We start from the raw sequence: 15,061 nt of genomic DNA on the forward strand, positions 1-15,061 counted from the left end.
CTCACTAAGGGCCTACTCTCCCCAGACAGTGGGGTGGGGGGCTTCCCCAGCACAGGGGGCAGCGGGCATGGGGCTCAGGGAGGCAGCATGAGATCCATCCACACAAGGAAGAGCTTCCTCAGACACAGCCATCCAACAAAGTGGGGTCCTGCTCCCCACCCCACAGGTCCATGGGAGCTCTGGTGGGATGACTCTCAGTCAGGGGAGACGTGTATGTGCGGGCGGGGGTCTTGCAGTGGGTGGATGACAGCAACTGGATGATCTCTAAGGCCCTGTTGACTCCAGCATCCCTGAGATGGAATTTTAACCCTGGGATCCTATGAGAATATCATTCTAAAACCTCAGGACTGTGGGATTCTAGCAAATGAAAAGCCATGGATCTTAGAGTCTAGAATTCTGAGATTTTAGATGTGCTGAAAATTATCTACCAAACTTGGGCACCTATTCTAAACTGCTTCTACTGTCTCCCTTGGATTTGGGGGCTGGGAGACAAGGAACTACATTTCCCAGAGTCCTTTGCCACCTGGGTTCTAGGTAATGTTTGAATTCACCTAGTGAGATGTGCTCAGTGGACCGTGAGGTGGAGTGTGGAGAGAGGTACAGGCTGCATTTCCTCTGGCAGATGTGTTTTAGTAGCAGCCAGCTGGACTCTGCATTCCATGGCCAGGTACCAGCCTCTGGGCCGCGCTTCCCTCCGTCCTCTAGTTTTTCCAGCAGTTTTGAAACCCCAACACCCACATTATATCCTTGTCTGCTCGAAACCCCCGGAGGGTTTCCTGTTTCCCACACTCGTCTTTGACTGGTACACTAGCATTCTGTCATTCTGGGATTCTACTCTCCTGAGATTCCCAGCATCTCTGGGCAGAGGGGTGGAGTACGAAGGTGTGACATTACCTGTTTTGGGGTAGCAGAGCTGGCAGGCCTGCTTGAACTCGTGGGTGGCAGCCAAGGGGTTCTTGATGAGCAAGGCAGTATTGGGCATGGAGGGCTCTGGCTGTGACGGGAGGAAAATGGCCATCTTGGGCACTGGATGATGGCTGGAGCCATGGGGCCAGCCTGGGTACCAGAAGTGGGGGACTCTCTGACACCCCCTCGTCCCACCCAAGAGCAGAACTGTAACCCAAGATCCTCCCTGTTCCTTTACTCTCCCAGCTGGGGCGCTCCTTATAACATGATCCAAGAATCCAGAACAGCAGGACTGGACCAGCCTAGTGGGGTGCGTGAGTGAGCGATCTTGGCCCAGAACCTTTCCTTGAGTGGAAGCGCAACATGAAAGAAGAGAAGTTGGGGCCTATGTACATGCCCTCCCTAACCCACAGCCTCTATCTCCCAAGCCCCTATAGCATCAACAGATGGGGAAGAAGACAAGACTCAGAGAGGTTAGGTGACTTCCCTGGGGCCACACAGCGCCTGTCCAGGCTCAGGCATGAGTTCAGACTGCATAACTCCTGGTCAAGTGCTCTCCTATACTCAGAATCTGGCTGAGTCCTGAGACCAGGGATGTGATTGGAGAAGTTACGTAGCCCCTCTGAGCCTTGATGTCCTCATCCGTCCGACCCTGGTACCCTCTGCTCACACTCCCAGCACGCGGCACAGTTTGGAAGGACTAGATAAGACTACCTCTGGCCCATCGGCTCTAAAGGGGCCCCTCCTAGGGGGATGCAGCAGAGGGCTCACCCCTCCTCTGGGGCCCACAACCACTCGCCCTCCACCCCCAGGAGGGTATGAGATGCCTGGTCACTGACCCTTGACAATCACTCACCGAGGGGGCTGCTTTCTGAGTACCGCTTGGGGGACGATGGTCCTGTGAGTTGGTATCTTCTGGGCAAGGAGAAGGCACAGAGGGTCACTGCCCTGCTCTGAAGGGCATGAGGGGCCCTCCAAGGACTTTTCCCTCCACATTTCTAACCCGGAGAAGCCGCCCAGGCCACACATCCTCTCCTATTCGTGCTGATCCCTTAACTCTCCCCCCGTGGCCGCTGCCCAGGGACAGAGAAGCATCCTAGCCCGAGCATGTCCACCTGTGCTTACACATTCTGCACATACACTGTCCCCAGGAGAAAGCCGAAGCTCCTCAGCGTGGCTCACAGGTCCTCTGAGACCAGCTCAGGTCACCAAGGCACCAACTGGCCCTCCCCTCTGGCCGACACTCTGCTCATCTGCCAGTCCCTCCCTCCCGCAGGCCTGTGTCATGCTGGTCGTGCTGTTTCCTCTGCTGGCAGATGACCTTCTTCAAGACCCCGCTCAGCCATCACCTCCTCCAGGAAGTTTCCCTTGGCCCCAAGGCTGCGTGAAGCCCCTCCTGCCGCCCCGTGAACCCCCCCAGCCATGAGCACCCTACACTAGGTTTGACTGTGGAAAGCCGGTCCTGAAAGGGCTCAAATGGGCCTGTATCCTCTCTGGATCCCTGGCACCCAGCTCAGAGTGGTGCTGAAGGAGCCCACAGCCTGGCAGCCCTTCCCCCATGTTCAATTATCCCATGGGATCCTGCCAGCCTGGCTACCCCAGGGCCCTGGCGGGCAGGGCAGAGAGCACCAGGCTGCCAAGCCTGGAGTCCTAGACTATTCCAGCACTGCTGTTTGATCTTGAACTAGACACCGGCCCCCCCTAGGCTTCGGCCCCACACTGTGCTGAGCGCTGTGGGAGACACAGCAACTCAGAAGATGTGGCCTTGGACCATGACAGGTGAAAGGACCTGGGCTTTGGCAGAACACAGTTGTAATCCCAACTCCACGCTGCAGATGCTGCAGAGGTGATGGCACTTTGCAAACCGTCAAGGGGGTGGGGGGTGACCATGCCCACCCAGGCCTCACCCATGAAGGAGTTGGGCTTGTCCAGGGAGCCCCGGGTTGACCCAAAGCTGTCCAGGGCGTCCAGCCGGGTCTCCGAGTATGGCAGCAGGTCCAGGGAGTCCAGTGCAGAGCCCGGGGGGTCGAGGGCATCCAGCACAGAGGCAGCCAGCTTCTTGGAGGGGTCCATGACGAGGCCAAAGGAGGCAGGGGGCAGTGGGCTGGAGACAGGGATGGAGCCACCTACCACGGGTGGCAGCAACGGGGTCCCACCAGGAAACACAGGTATCAGCTGAGGCAACTCGCTGGGCACACTGCTGCCAGGCAGGCCACCCTGGACCAGAGACTGCAAGGTGGGGAACAGAGGGAGGAGTTGGAGGAGAACTTGACCACCTGGGTCTGGGCCTAGTCAGGCACTGCAGGCAAGCCGACCCCTCCGTGCCTCAGCCCCGACCTGCCCCATGGCATGTAGCCAGCGACCGTTACCATCCCTTCTGGCTGCCAATTATGCAGCTTCATGTTTCTCTCCCCAGTAGGTCCCTTTCCCTCCCAAGGCTTCGGTGTCCCCACCAGTGACATGGAGATGGGGCCTTCCCTCCACCCATTGTGGGACGTAAGGATGTGGTGGGGTCTCACGTGGAAGAGGGGTTCAGAGGGGCAGGAGGATGGCGGCATGGCTTACCAGTGAGTCCAGGAGAGTATCGAGCTCAGGACCAAAGACATCCCCGTCAGAGAAGTCATCCAGGCCCTCGGTGCTGGGAAGGGCCCTGCTGCTGCTGTCCAGGGGGGCCAGCAAGTCCAGAACGTGAGGGAACAGGGGCATCGTGGGGGTAGAGGGGAGGGGCGCTGGGGAGCCTCGCAGGTCCACGTAGCAGTCTGTGGAAGCGGGGTGTGGGCTCAGGAGCCGTGGGGTGGGGAGGGAGGCCCAGGGCCCTGGGATCCTCATCTAACACCTTCCGCCCTTTCTCCAGCTCCTGCCAGGAACCCCGCCCATGCCGCTGGCCTGATCCCATTGGCAGGGCTCAGTCACTAAGGAAGGCCACCACAGAGCGGGAGAGGGTCCGTCAGTTCCACAGTATGTCCCTGATGGGCCTGGCTCAGTGCTACCCATCCTACCTCTGGGGAAGCAGTGCCCTCTAAGGGACAGTTTTAAAGGGACTTTTTCTGGAAGCCAGTGAGGAAGAGAAGAGGAGGACTCGGAGAAAAGTGGACTCCCGGTGGGGCAGCCAGCCTGGCAAGGAACAGGGACCAGGGCTACCCCACTGTGAGGCAGGCGCCACCCTCCCAGGCTGGGGGTGCTCTCCCCTCTCTCGGGGGTCTTTTCCTGAACTATTTGCTTTCATAGTCCCCAGGGCAGGGAGTCCTCAGGACCCCGTATCTACAGGGCTGGGTCTTGTCTCATCTGACCTCTCGGGGATCTTGGGGCTGAGCCCTTCCCGGGGCCCCATCTCCACCCCATCTGCTCATATCAAGGACATTACCTGTTTCAATGTCATCTATGGACCCCAATCCATTGGAGGTTCCCTGTGGAAAGGAAGGACATGGCAGGTAAGGCAGACGTAGGCTGGGCACCATTATTGTTGCCAAGAGGGAAGAAGGACCCTGCACAGTCCCCTCAAACCACTCTCGCCTCCTGGCTGTTCTTCCCACACACTGGGCACTCTCCTGCCTCAGGGCCTTTGGATGGGCTGTTCCCTCTGCCTGGTTCTTTAGACCTCCTTATGGCTCATCCCTCATCTCCTTCACTTCTTTATTTACTCAAGTGTTTCCATCTCACTGAGGTCTTCACTGCTCACTGTTTAAAACTGCAACCCCTTCCCAATAGGCCCAGCTCTTCCCAGCCCCCTTCTCTATAGCGCTGATCACTTTTTGCTTATCTTTTGTTTTTTTCATGCCTAATCCAACTCTGGCCCAGTGGCCAGCCCAGGGCTGAGAAGGGGTTGCCTGGGAGCATGGTGAATGAATGAATGAAAGTTCCTTAATGCTCTGGAGGGAGGGAGACCTGCAGCTGCCTTGTTGTGTGACACTGGCCAGGCCCCTGATCACTCTGTGCCTCAGTCTCCCCTTATGTACAATGAAGAGGGAGGAAACCTCTTAGAGACTGTTCCTCATCTTCCAGAAAACCTCAAAGTCCACTGCTAAGTTCCTGTGTGGTGAGTGGTAGGGGTCATGCGTGCACCGTGCCCTGCCACCCCCCCAGGACAAGGACCAGGTGGTCTGGTCCCAACTGCCTGTCTTTCTACTTCCTTACCTCCAGCCTTCCTGCTGCCATTGTTTTCCGTCTCAGGGGGCTATGAGTGAGGCTACCCTTGACAGTTCCCCTGAAGTGTCTACTCCTACCACCAGCAGCCACGGATTGTCCCCCACACTTTGCCCCTGTGGTCTAGGAGGCACCTCTTGGAAGGTGGAAAGCTGTGTACCCCGGAGCTGTCCTCGTGAGCCTGACTCAGGCCCAGGCTGTCAGTCACACCCCCTTCCCAGGGCAGGTGCCTGGCTCACAGCAGTGGGGACAAGGATAGACTGAGCCCAACCCTCAGTCTGATGCCCCTGTACCCAAGCCTGACGTCATTTATATCCCAGATAGTGAATTCAAAGCTCTCATGATGGATGAAGCACGAGACGTTGTTCCTGGAGACGGGGAGGGAGGCTTGGTGTCTAGGCCCCATCCTACCTGATCTGCCATACCAGCCGCAGTGCCGTTGCTGAGCAGAGAAAAGGTTTCCAATTCCTGCCAGAGATTGGAGAGAGGTGGGAAGAGATGAAGATTCTGGAAAGATGCTCAGGGTCCCATCCGCCAGGGCAGCAGAGGGGTCTGTGGTACCCTCCAAAGCTCCCTGCCCCCAGGCCTGCCAGGAATCACGTGCACTGTCTCTCTGGATCAGATTTAGGTGTTTTATTCCTACAACCATGACCTGAACAGAGGACTTCCACACATGCTCCTACTGTGTGCCAGGTAATGTGCCAGGTGCCATCTCATTCTCTCATTTTGATCGTCCTGTAAACCCTCTGAGGTGGGCATATTATCCCACATAGGTGCAGAAAACAAGGTGGAGAGACGACTAACTTGCTCAAGGTCACAGCAGACTTTAAAGCCACACCCTTTCCTAGTTGCAGCTTCCTGGCACACAGTAGGTGCCAAGTGAATATGGATTTGAATGAGCCAAACAGATACCAACATTTCAAATATTTCAAATATTCACCCTACAGATCTATTTGAGAACATAGATCTGTTGAAGGACGCCAGTGTCAACTCAGGCCACCTCCCGGGTACTGAAGTCGGCCAGGGCAAGGAGGGAACAGGTTTTAACAGCTGGTGTCTAAGGTGAGCTGGAAGCTTTGGCTGTTCTTTCCTTTCCCAAAAGGTTCTGAAAGTCATTCCAGGGCTTTCAGCCATAGAGAGGGAAGTCCACCTGCCGTCCAGCTCTCCCCTCTGTCCTGGCCTGGCTTTGGCCTCCCTCACCCACGTCTCCCAAAGGCCTGATCCTCTCTTCAGATCCCCATCTCCACCCTCCCCCGCTTCCCAGCACCCAGAGCCCACCTACCTGGGGCCTCTTATACGCCTTCCGAACTCGTAGCCCAAGCTTCTGAGCCAGCTCCTGACCAAGCTGAGTTACACTGTCATCCTGGGAAGGCAAGATACAGGGTGGAGCAGGTTAGTCTGCCCGGCTCACACAGCTGTGCTGAGGACACCCTGTACAGCCCTGCAAGGGGGCCCACCATCACCCCACATACAGACAAGGGCGTGAGGCCCCGGAGGGATCACTGCCTGCCTAAGTCACACAGCTAGAGCAGGGTGGGGCTGGGACCAGAAACCCATGCTTCTCTTTTTTCTTTTATTGTGGGGAGGGGAGAAGAATAGTTTCTCTCTCTATTTCCATCATTCAGCAAGCAATAGTGTCACTGCGGAAGGCTGACATGTTACAGAAAGAGCAAGTGCTCCCCTGGACCACCCCACTCTCACCCTTCTCCCCAGAGGGAGCACACCTTGTAGGTCTGATGTGTTTCCCTACAGATCTTTCTAGGAATTTACAGACACGTACATGAACCTATAAAGGGTGTTTAGTTTGCTCTGTGGGGATTTTCTTTCCTTTTTTAATGTAAGTGGGATCATATTATACCTATTGTTCTACAACTTGCTTCTTTTACCAAACAATGTGTTGGAATGCTTTGCAAGTCACAGACTGTGCAGAGGCCCAAAGGAGCGAGGACGTGTGAAGGTTAGCATGCACCTGGCCCTCGGTGAGGGCTCAGGAACAGCACCCAGCATGTCTTCCTCATTCCAAGTCTGTGTCATGGCACCTGTCCCATGTGCTGGCCACAAGCTAAGGGCTAAGAATACCAGTCTCAGGGCAGATGGAGCTAGGCCTCCTGGAGGCTCTCGTCTAGTAGGGGGAGACCAACCAGTAAGCACAGAAAGAGGGGCTGTGGTCTGGGCAGTGAAGAGGTAACAGGGATGCTGGGACATCCTGTGTACTTGTCTACCTCCCGCCTCACTGAAGAGCTCCTGGAGCCCAGGGCAGGTCGAGTTCATCTCTGGTCCCAGTGACCAGTTAGTGTTTGCCCATGAAGACTGGAAAACAGGAATTCTTCAACTCAGAGTCCAAAGTCCTCACCTGGATACTTTCTTCAGGCAAGCTACCCGCCCTCGCTGGGCTGTACAGTGGAGTAAAAGCCGCCCGCCCTCCCGAGAGTGGGTATCCAGGACAGATAGATGTGGACCTGCTGTGAACGCTGGAAATGCAGTATGGATCGGGGACAACTGTCATAAGAAAGGTTCTCATGGGGGAACTAAACTGAATTGGGGAAGCAAGAATAATAAACAAAAAGGAGAATAACCGAGTGCTTTCTGAACATGTGCAGTGTCCAACCATTGTGCCAACTGCCCCGTGTGATTTCTGATTCTCCCCTTAGCACAGCCCTCTGATGCATGGTATGCTATCACTCCCATTTCACAGGGCTGCAAATCAAGGCTCAGAGAGGCTGAGCTGTGTGTCCAAGTCACACTGCTAGTAGGCAGCAGTCCCAAGATTAGGACCCAAGCTCAGGCCAGCTGTCTAGCACCGATATCCTTGACCATTGTGCACAAGGCTTTCTCTCTGCACTGTTCGCCCAAATCTTTCTTGCTTCTTCTAGTCCCACTCAAGCCCCACCTCCTCCAGGGAATCCGCCAGGAACCTGACCACTCTTGAGCCCTCTCATCCCTTCCTGGGCAGAAACCACCTATCCCCAAGTTCTTCCATGCCCATTATTTGAAGGATATAGCAGGGTGGACACTTTATAGACGTGGAGCTGATGTGTAAAGAAAGATTTGAAGTGGTTTATCCAAGGTCATGCCAGGAGTCAGGGGTGGAACCAGGCCTAGACCCCAGAACTGTTTCCATTTGTCTCCTGGTGGACTGTGGGTCCCTGAAAGGGACAGATCTTGGCACTGCATGGACACTCAGTAAGCACTTGTTAAGTGGATGAATAAATGGGGAGCAGAGAGGGGGGGATATGCCCAGACGTGAGCGGGCTGGGCAAGCGAGGCTCTCTAGTGGTCATTTCCCATTGTCTCTTCCCCACTTAATGACAGCCTGGACATCAGAACCCCCACACATGTGGCACCCCTTTCAGTCCTCACTGCAACCCTGCCCTCTACGGAGGTTAAGAGTGCTTACTTCAAATATTAGCTCTGCCGCCCCCTAGCTGTGACGTTGGGAAAGTTCCTTTCTCTCTGTCATCTTTAAAATGGGGTAATTGTATCTACCTCAAAGGGTTGTTTGTTGTGAGTTAATACAATGTATCTTTAGCAACACCTGGCACACAATCAGAGTTCAGTGTTAATATAACTATCCGCAACACTACATCACACAGGAGGAAACTGAAGCTCAGAAAGAGGTGGTGGTCACGTGGCCAAGTGAGGACTCGCGCAGAGGGCTGGCGCCTGGCCTCAGAGCCCGGCTCCTCGAGTGGATACACAGCGGCACTCACGTGGGGCAGGGCGAGCGAGCAGCGGCTGCTGCACTCATAGGCCTCCTTGTGACGTCCCAGCTCGTTGAGGGCACGCGCCTTGCGGAACAGCGCCCGGATGTTCTCGCCGTCCAGGCCCAGCGCCTTCTCGCTGTCCTCCAGCGCCTTCTCAAACAGGCCCTGCCAGAGAGGAACAGGTGGCTCAGTGGTCATCGCCTAGTCTCCTCCCTCCCCGGGGCCTCCGGCCCCCTACCCCACTGAAGACCAGCAGAGGTGGAGCATGGGGGAGGACCAGGCTCAGAGAGGGGGCTCCAGAGCTCAAGGAAACAGCTCTAGGTCAAGGGCACCCGTGTGTCCAGCTGAAGGAGCTGCCAACGGGCACTGGCAGGTCACTGGAGTGGAGGGACCTTCACATTCTACAGGGATGAGCTCCGTCACTCAGACAGGTCTATTTTATATCTGCCTTCGGTTCAGAACACCATGGACTGACAGCCATAAAGGCACTTCTGAGAGGAAGTGATATCATGAAGGCAGGCCTTGGACAGAGTGTGCGCGGGCCTCTGGTAGACTCGTTTATCCAGAACACCCAGTGTGGATTGCAGAAGTGTCCCCGGAGCCTCACAGGGCCCACAGCACAGCCTCCCACAGGATCTGGGGAGAGACGGGGTCAGTGAGCAGGCAGGACAGGGAGGAGGAGGAGACTGGAAGAGGGAGGAAAAGTGGAGTGTGATGGGAGGGGAGGAGTCCGGGAGGGGAAGTAGGGGACGTCAGAGGTTTGCGGAAAGAGGCAGCTCGATGAGTAGCAGTTCCCAGCTCTGACTGCCCAGACTCCTGCCAACGCCCAGGCCACCCTGAAATTCTAACTGAATCCATCTGGGGCGGGGCTTAGGCACCGGTGTCATTTGAAAACAATTTTTACAAAATTGTGTATTAGTACTTTTAAAGCTCTCCAGGTGAATCTGTTGTGTTGCCAGGTTGAGAGCCAAAGGAGTAGATGGTGAGATTCAGACGGAATGTGCAGGAACCGGCCTTGCACAAGCTCCCGGGATATGGGCCGGCTCAGCAGGGCCTTTTGGGGAAGCGGTGATCAGGGTCGGGGTGGGGGGGAGGGTGCCAGGCTCACCATGGTGAAGTAGCAGGCAGCCCTGTTGACGTGCAGCTTGCACAGCAGCTCCTGGGGCAGGGCCACCTGGTCGGAGGCAGCGTAGTCGGCCACGTTCAGCCCCTCCATGTACTGCACCAGAGCCTGTTTGTAGTCCTTCTCCCGGAACAGGTCATTGCCCTCGGCAAACAAGTTCTGCACCAGCTTGAGCAGAAAGGCCTGCCGGGGGTGGGGCGCAGAGGGGGCTCAGGGGGCCTTCTCCACCCAGCCCCACACCTGCCTCTCCTGGACACCCACCCCTGCCCTTCACCGTCCCCCAGCCCAGCAGCCAACACTTACCTCATATTCTTCTTGCTTTAGGGGTAGTGTCGACCTAGCAAGAAAAGGAGAGGGACACAAGGTCTGCATGAGCCCAGAGGTCCCAGCTGCACGGAGGCCCAGCAGCCAGAGCCACAGGCCAGAGTGTGCATGCAATGGGCAACTCCAGCTTAGACCTCAGATGTCACCTTGTGGATTGGGGTGAGGGGACAGCATTTTCTCTCTAAAGCAACACCATGCTGGCCTTCCATTTCTGATGAAAGGTTGGGAGGAAGGCCTAGCGTTTGCCCGAAGGCCTGGCAGCCAGGTTTTCCCAGGTACAAGTGCTGAGAGAGAACAGACCAGCTCCAGCTCCTGCTCCAGCTGGCTGTCCTCTGCCTAAGAAACCAGTCCCCTGGGAATGACTGCGCCCCACCAAACCAAATCCTGCCACTGCAGGCCCAAAGGTGGCACCCAAAGTCCATCTCAGGTCCCCTTCTCCTGTCCCTTCCCACAAAACACACATGAATCCAACCAGTGCTAGGTACACTCAGAGCCTGTCAACCCATCATACCAGACTCAACAAAGTAGATGGCTCTTGGGCACCCTCTCTTCTCCTATGGCCATAGAAATGCCAGCTCCGTATGGAAGAAAGTGTCAGCCCAGGAGAACTGAGGCACATCTGTCAGCCTGAATGGCTGAGCTGGGAAGGAAGCTCAGGCCCTCATGTCACAGAGGGAAAAAGAGACGTTCAGAGCGGGGCAGTGACTTGACCACCCAGGAAGTAGAGGAATTGGGAGGTGGGCTCAGAGGTCCAGCTCCATAGAAATCAGTGATTCCATTAAAGCCAGAACCTTTATGAAAGACAGTACTCTCCAGGTTCACCCTGTTCAGGAGACTGGCCTCTGAAAACTACCTGTGCACTTCCCCAAACCAGGGCCCTCCTGCAAGTAAAAGGAGACTGGTTCCCAGTGAAGAGAGAGGAGTGGGCCACAGCTCTGCCTACCAGGCCGGAGATGGGCACAGTGACTGCGTTGCCAGTCGAGGAAGAGAGTGTGTGATATAAATATAAATGTGAGCTCTGGGAGAACAACGCAGATACCATGTGTGCAAAGGGACTCTGTGTGGTGAAGAGGCAGGTCGTGTTTCACGGGTCTGAGCGAGACACCAAAATTGAGGAGTTTCTAGGAAGGTCTGTAGATGCAAATCCCCGGTTTGTAGGGAGTCCTATCGAAGAAAAAGAACACAGACTGACAAAGGAGCCTCCCAGGGCAGCAGAAGGGACCTGTGCCAAGTGAGGAGCCCTGAAGCTTACACTTCATTCGCGGCCTCAGAGAGAGAAAAGAAAAATGGTAGTGAAAACGTTTTGTGTGTAAAGAAACAAAATGAAAACATAAATATATAGCATGTGGGTACTGGGCAGCACATAATGGAAAGAAAGGTGGTTTTGGAGTCAGCCAGACCCAAGTTAGAATCCTGTGACTTAATAGCTGTGTGACTTGAAACCAGTTCCTTATCTCAGAATCTCAGCTTTCTCATCTGCAAAATGGAGATAAGACCACTGACTTTCCTGGGCTGTTGTGAAGATTTAAAAAATCATGGATGTGAAGGGCCCAGCACAGAGCCTGAAAGATGTGCTCATTAAACAAGGGCTCTTGAGTTATTATAAGATGCACATAGACAAGCAAGAGAATTAACGAGCATATGTGGAGGATAAAATGGTCTACGGGACAAGACCAAAGGGTAAACAGGACCAGGGAGCGTGTGTGTATGTGGGGTTCACGGCACACATGTGGGGTTTAAAAATCCCTAGCAGGCGATAGGAAGGGATCAAGAAAAGGAGAGCTGGAGAGAGCTGTGTGCTTCGGGCATCGCCTTCGGAGGACCCACCCTGCCCGGCCTGCCCAGCGTGCACTCACTGAATGAACTGCAGCCCCTTCTCGATGTCCGCCTTCCGTCTCTGCCTCTCCATCAGTCTCTGGGGAGAGAACAGTCCGTCAGAGAGTCAGCAGGGGCCAGTGGCCATCTGCCTCCCCTACCGTGTACTTTCTCACTCCCACTCTCATCCCATTTCACAGGTGCAGAGGGGAGTCACTGAGGGCAGACCTGTCTCAGGGTCTTCAAAGAGCGTCTGTACCAGGCCACCCAGCTCCTGCCCTCCACGCCCACATCCCACTAGACTCCAAGTTTGTACAGTGGCTTCGAAGGGCAAGGGGCTGCATGAAGGCCCCCTGCCCTTCTCCATACATGGCTTGGACTGCAGTCCTACACGGTACACCCTCAAGTTCAAGGAAAAACCTTTGTTTTACAATCAAACTCAGTATGGGGAGAAGAGACATAGAAAATGCGAAATAATGCCAGTGATTATAGCTATAGTGTAGCACCGTGTACGTGCCAGGTGCTCTGTGTAAGGACCTTCTTGAATCTTCAACAGCACAGTGAGGCAGGTGTCATTCTGTCCCCATTTACCAAGAAACTGAAGTTCAGGACTGAACTATCGTGAGTTAGCATGCAGCTGAGGCAGGATTTGAACCCGGGCCACCCTCCTTTCACACACACCCCCGCGGCCTCTCCACTCAGCCCTAGGTGCACCATCTCCATAAAGGTGGTAAAATAAATAGACAAATGAATATCGACTTATCCAACTCAGACTTTATAGAGATAAGAATGGATAACTGTTGAATGAGTTAATGAGAAAAGCTGACACTGAGAGACATTAATAATCAGGTAATTAATAATCAGAGACATTAGTAATCAAATTAACATTTGCTGAGTGGTTACATGTACCAGGGGCTGCCATGATCACTACGCACGTCATATCTTCCTTAACCCTTACCTCCAGCACAACCCTGTGAGATAGGGACTGCTAGCATTCCCAATTTGCAGAGAAAACAGAGGCACAGAGAAGTTAAGTGACTTGCCCAAGGTCACACAGCTGGTACATGGGGGAGCCAGGATTCAAACCCAGCAGCCTGGCGCCCGAGCCCACACACATCACCATCACCCTTACTGTCGCCCATTAAGCAATCAGATCCAGTCCCAAGACCCCTCAGCCTGTCAACAGGCTCAAGTCTCCCCCACCGCCAAAACAATTCCTCCCAGGTCCTAAATCCCCTTTTGACTACTGCACAACCTCTCCTCGCATTCTTGGTCACGTTTCGTGAAAGAGTTGTCGACACGCTCTGCACATCCTCGCCTCCCACTCCACTCCCACTCCACAGCAGGTGCTGGCCAAGGGTCCTCCCAACCCTAGGGACCTCCTAGTCGTCGAGTCCAGTAGAGGGATAGTTTTTCACTCGCCTTTTCCAGGACTTGGCTTCCTTGGCCAGGTCCTCACAGCTCTCGTCATTCCTGCTCTGTCTGTTCGGGGCTCCTCTTCCTCTGCCCAGGTCTCATGACCCATGTGCCTGAGCTTCCATGTAAGAGGCAGCGCTCCTGCTCTCCTCACTCCACATGTTCTCCCCAGAGGAGCTCTTGCATTTCATGATCTCGAGTCATTTCGCTGACTCACAAGTCTAGTCCTCCCGCCAGGCTCACCCCCTCCCCAATATTTCAGATTCATAACTCTTACCTTCTGGGCAGTGCTACCTGGACGTCCAACACCAGGCTGCTTATGACCTGCTTGCCTTTCCTAATCCTAGGCCACCTCTCTCACCACCAACACACACCCAGCCGACTCCTATTCATTCTTAAAACCCAGCTCAGATGCCTCTATGTCCAGAAAGTTCTCTCTGTAGCCCAATCCCAGCTGGATTGGTTGCTCCTGCAACAACGCTTTTCAGACTTAACTCAGCAGCTTCTCCCCAATCCTGCTCCTCCTCCATTACACCAACGCTAGCCACAGCTCCAACTGCCTCCCTGTCCCTTCAGTCTCCAACTCTTTCCCCCTTTACCTCTGAAACGTTTCTCCACTCTGAGCTCCTCCCATCGTCTCCAGAACCTCAGCTCTCTTCAGGCCCTCATCATCTCTTGCCAAAAGGCTCCAAGGAGCCCCCTCCAATCTGCTGCCATTTGGGGGTCAAGGCTGTCTGTCTAACACGTGTGTCAGTGTCACTCTTCTGCTCAAAACCCGCTGAGTGTGCACGCATGCACACGCAAGTGAATGCATGTTTTAAAAAAGGTGAAAACTGAATACATTGTGTAGTCTAGTAATGTATCAATGCCGATTTTCTGGTTTTGATAAGATTCAACCATATATGACCATCGGGGGAAGCTGGGTGAAGGAAACTCTATTATTTTTACAACTTCCTGTGAATAAAAAGTTAAACGAACGAACCCTTCCATGACACCCACTACCAGGAGGACGAATGCCAAGCTGCTCTTCCCGGGCACACAGCTGTACAGGGCATGGCCTTCACTCCCACCCCGATGCCCAGCCTGGAAAGTTACATTCCGGCAACGTCAGCCTATTGGCTTCTCATTCAAGCTGCTGGTTCTGTCTGAAACCTTTCCACACCTGCTTCCTTCCCACCTGGCCAGTGCCCAGAGCTTCTGCAAAGCTCAGCTGGGGTGGCTCCTCTCCCAGGAAGCCTGCCTTCCCCAACCCACTCTAGCACAGCACCCCAAGCCCAGCACAACCACTGTACTTATCCTAGTTAACTGAAACTATGTGCTTATGTCCCAGCTCTCCCTAAACTGAGCTCCTGGAAGGCAGAGGCTGCATCTGATTCATCTCTGGGCAGCACAGAGAAGCCGGGCTCAGGAACCTGTTCTGAGTAAGTGGAGTCTCACAAATCCTAGAATAACAGTGTGTAGAAGCTGATTTTAGTCCTCATGTATTAAGCACTTCCTCCTACCAGTTATTATTCTGGGAGTTTTAAATATAATAATCCTCACAACACCCCATAAAAAAAAAGCGCTATTGTCACCCCATTTTACAGATGAGGAAAGCAAGGCACAGGGAGGTGAAGTAACCTGCCAGTTA

The 15,061-nt window shown here is 54.5% G+C and overlaps 1 protein-coding gene across 3 annotated transcripts in view; it reads right to left on the bottom strand.

The window, feature by feature from the left end:
* Window positions 1-15,061, bottom strand: part of ZC3H7B (zinc finger CCCH-type containing 7B) — a 36,051-nt gene that overhangs the window by 12,588 nt on the left and 8,402 nt on the right. Inside the window, exons 2-12 of one of the 3 annotated variants that reach the window (XM_033116603.1) lie at window positions 12,057-12,115; window positions 10,180-10,213; window positions 9,862-10,059; window positions 8,760-8,918; window positions 6,332-6,412; window positions 5,461-5,517; window positions 4,271-4,313; window positions 3,472-3,665; window positions 2,814-3,135; window positions 1,763-1,818; window positions 895-994 (exon numbers count right to left, since the gene is read on the bottom strand). In XM_033116603.1, the coding sequence (XP_032972494.1) occupies window positions 895-994; window positions 1,763-1,818; window positions 2,814-3,135; window positions 3,472-3,665; window positions 4,271-4,313; window positions 5,461-5,517; window positions 6,332-6,412; window positions 8,760-8,918; window positions 9,862-10,059; window positions 10,180-10,213; window positions 12,057-12,109 (1,297 nt within the window). In that variant the 5' untranslated portion in view covers window positions 12,110-12,115. Of the gene's footprint in view, window positions 1-894; window positions 995-1,762; window positions 1,822-2,813; window positions 3,136-3,471; window positions 3,666-4,270; window positions 4,314-5,460; window positions 5,518-6,331; window positions 6,413-8,759; window positions 8,919-9,861; window positions 10,060-10,179; window positions 10,214-12,056; window positions 12,116-15,061 lie in introns of all 3 variants that reach the window. The other 2 variants (XM_033116602.1, XM_033116604.1) reach the window with 2 other exon arrangements.

This window comes from Rhinolophus ferrumequinum, chromosome 10 (assembly GCF_004115265.2).
Source record: "Rhinolophus ferrumequinum isolate MPI-CBG mRhiFer1 chromosome 10, mRhiFer1_v1.p, whole genome shotgun sequence".
In the NCBI taxonomy this organism is placed as follows: domain Eukaryota; kingdom Metazoa; phylum Chordata; class Mammalia; order Chiroptera; family Rhinolophidae; genus Rhinolophus; species Rhinolophus ferrumequinum.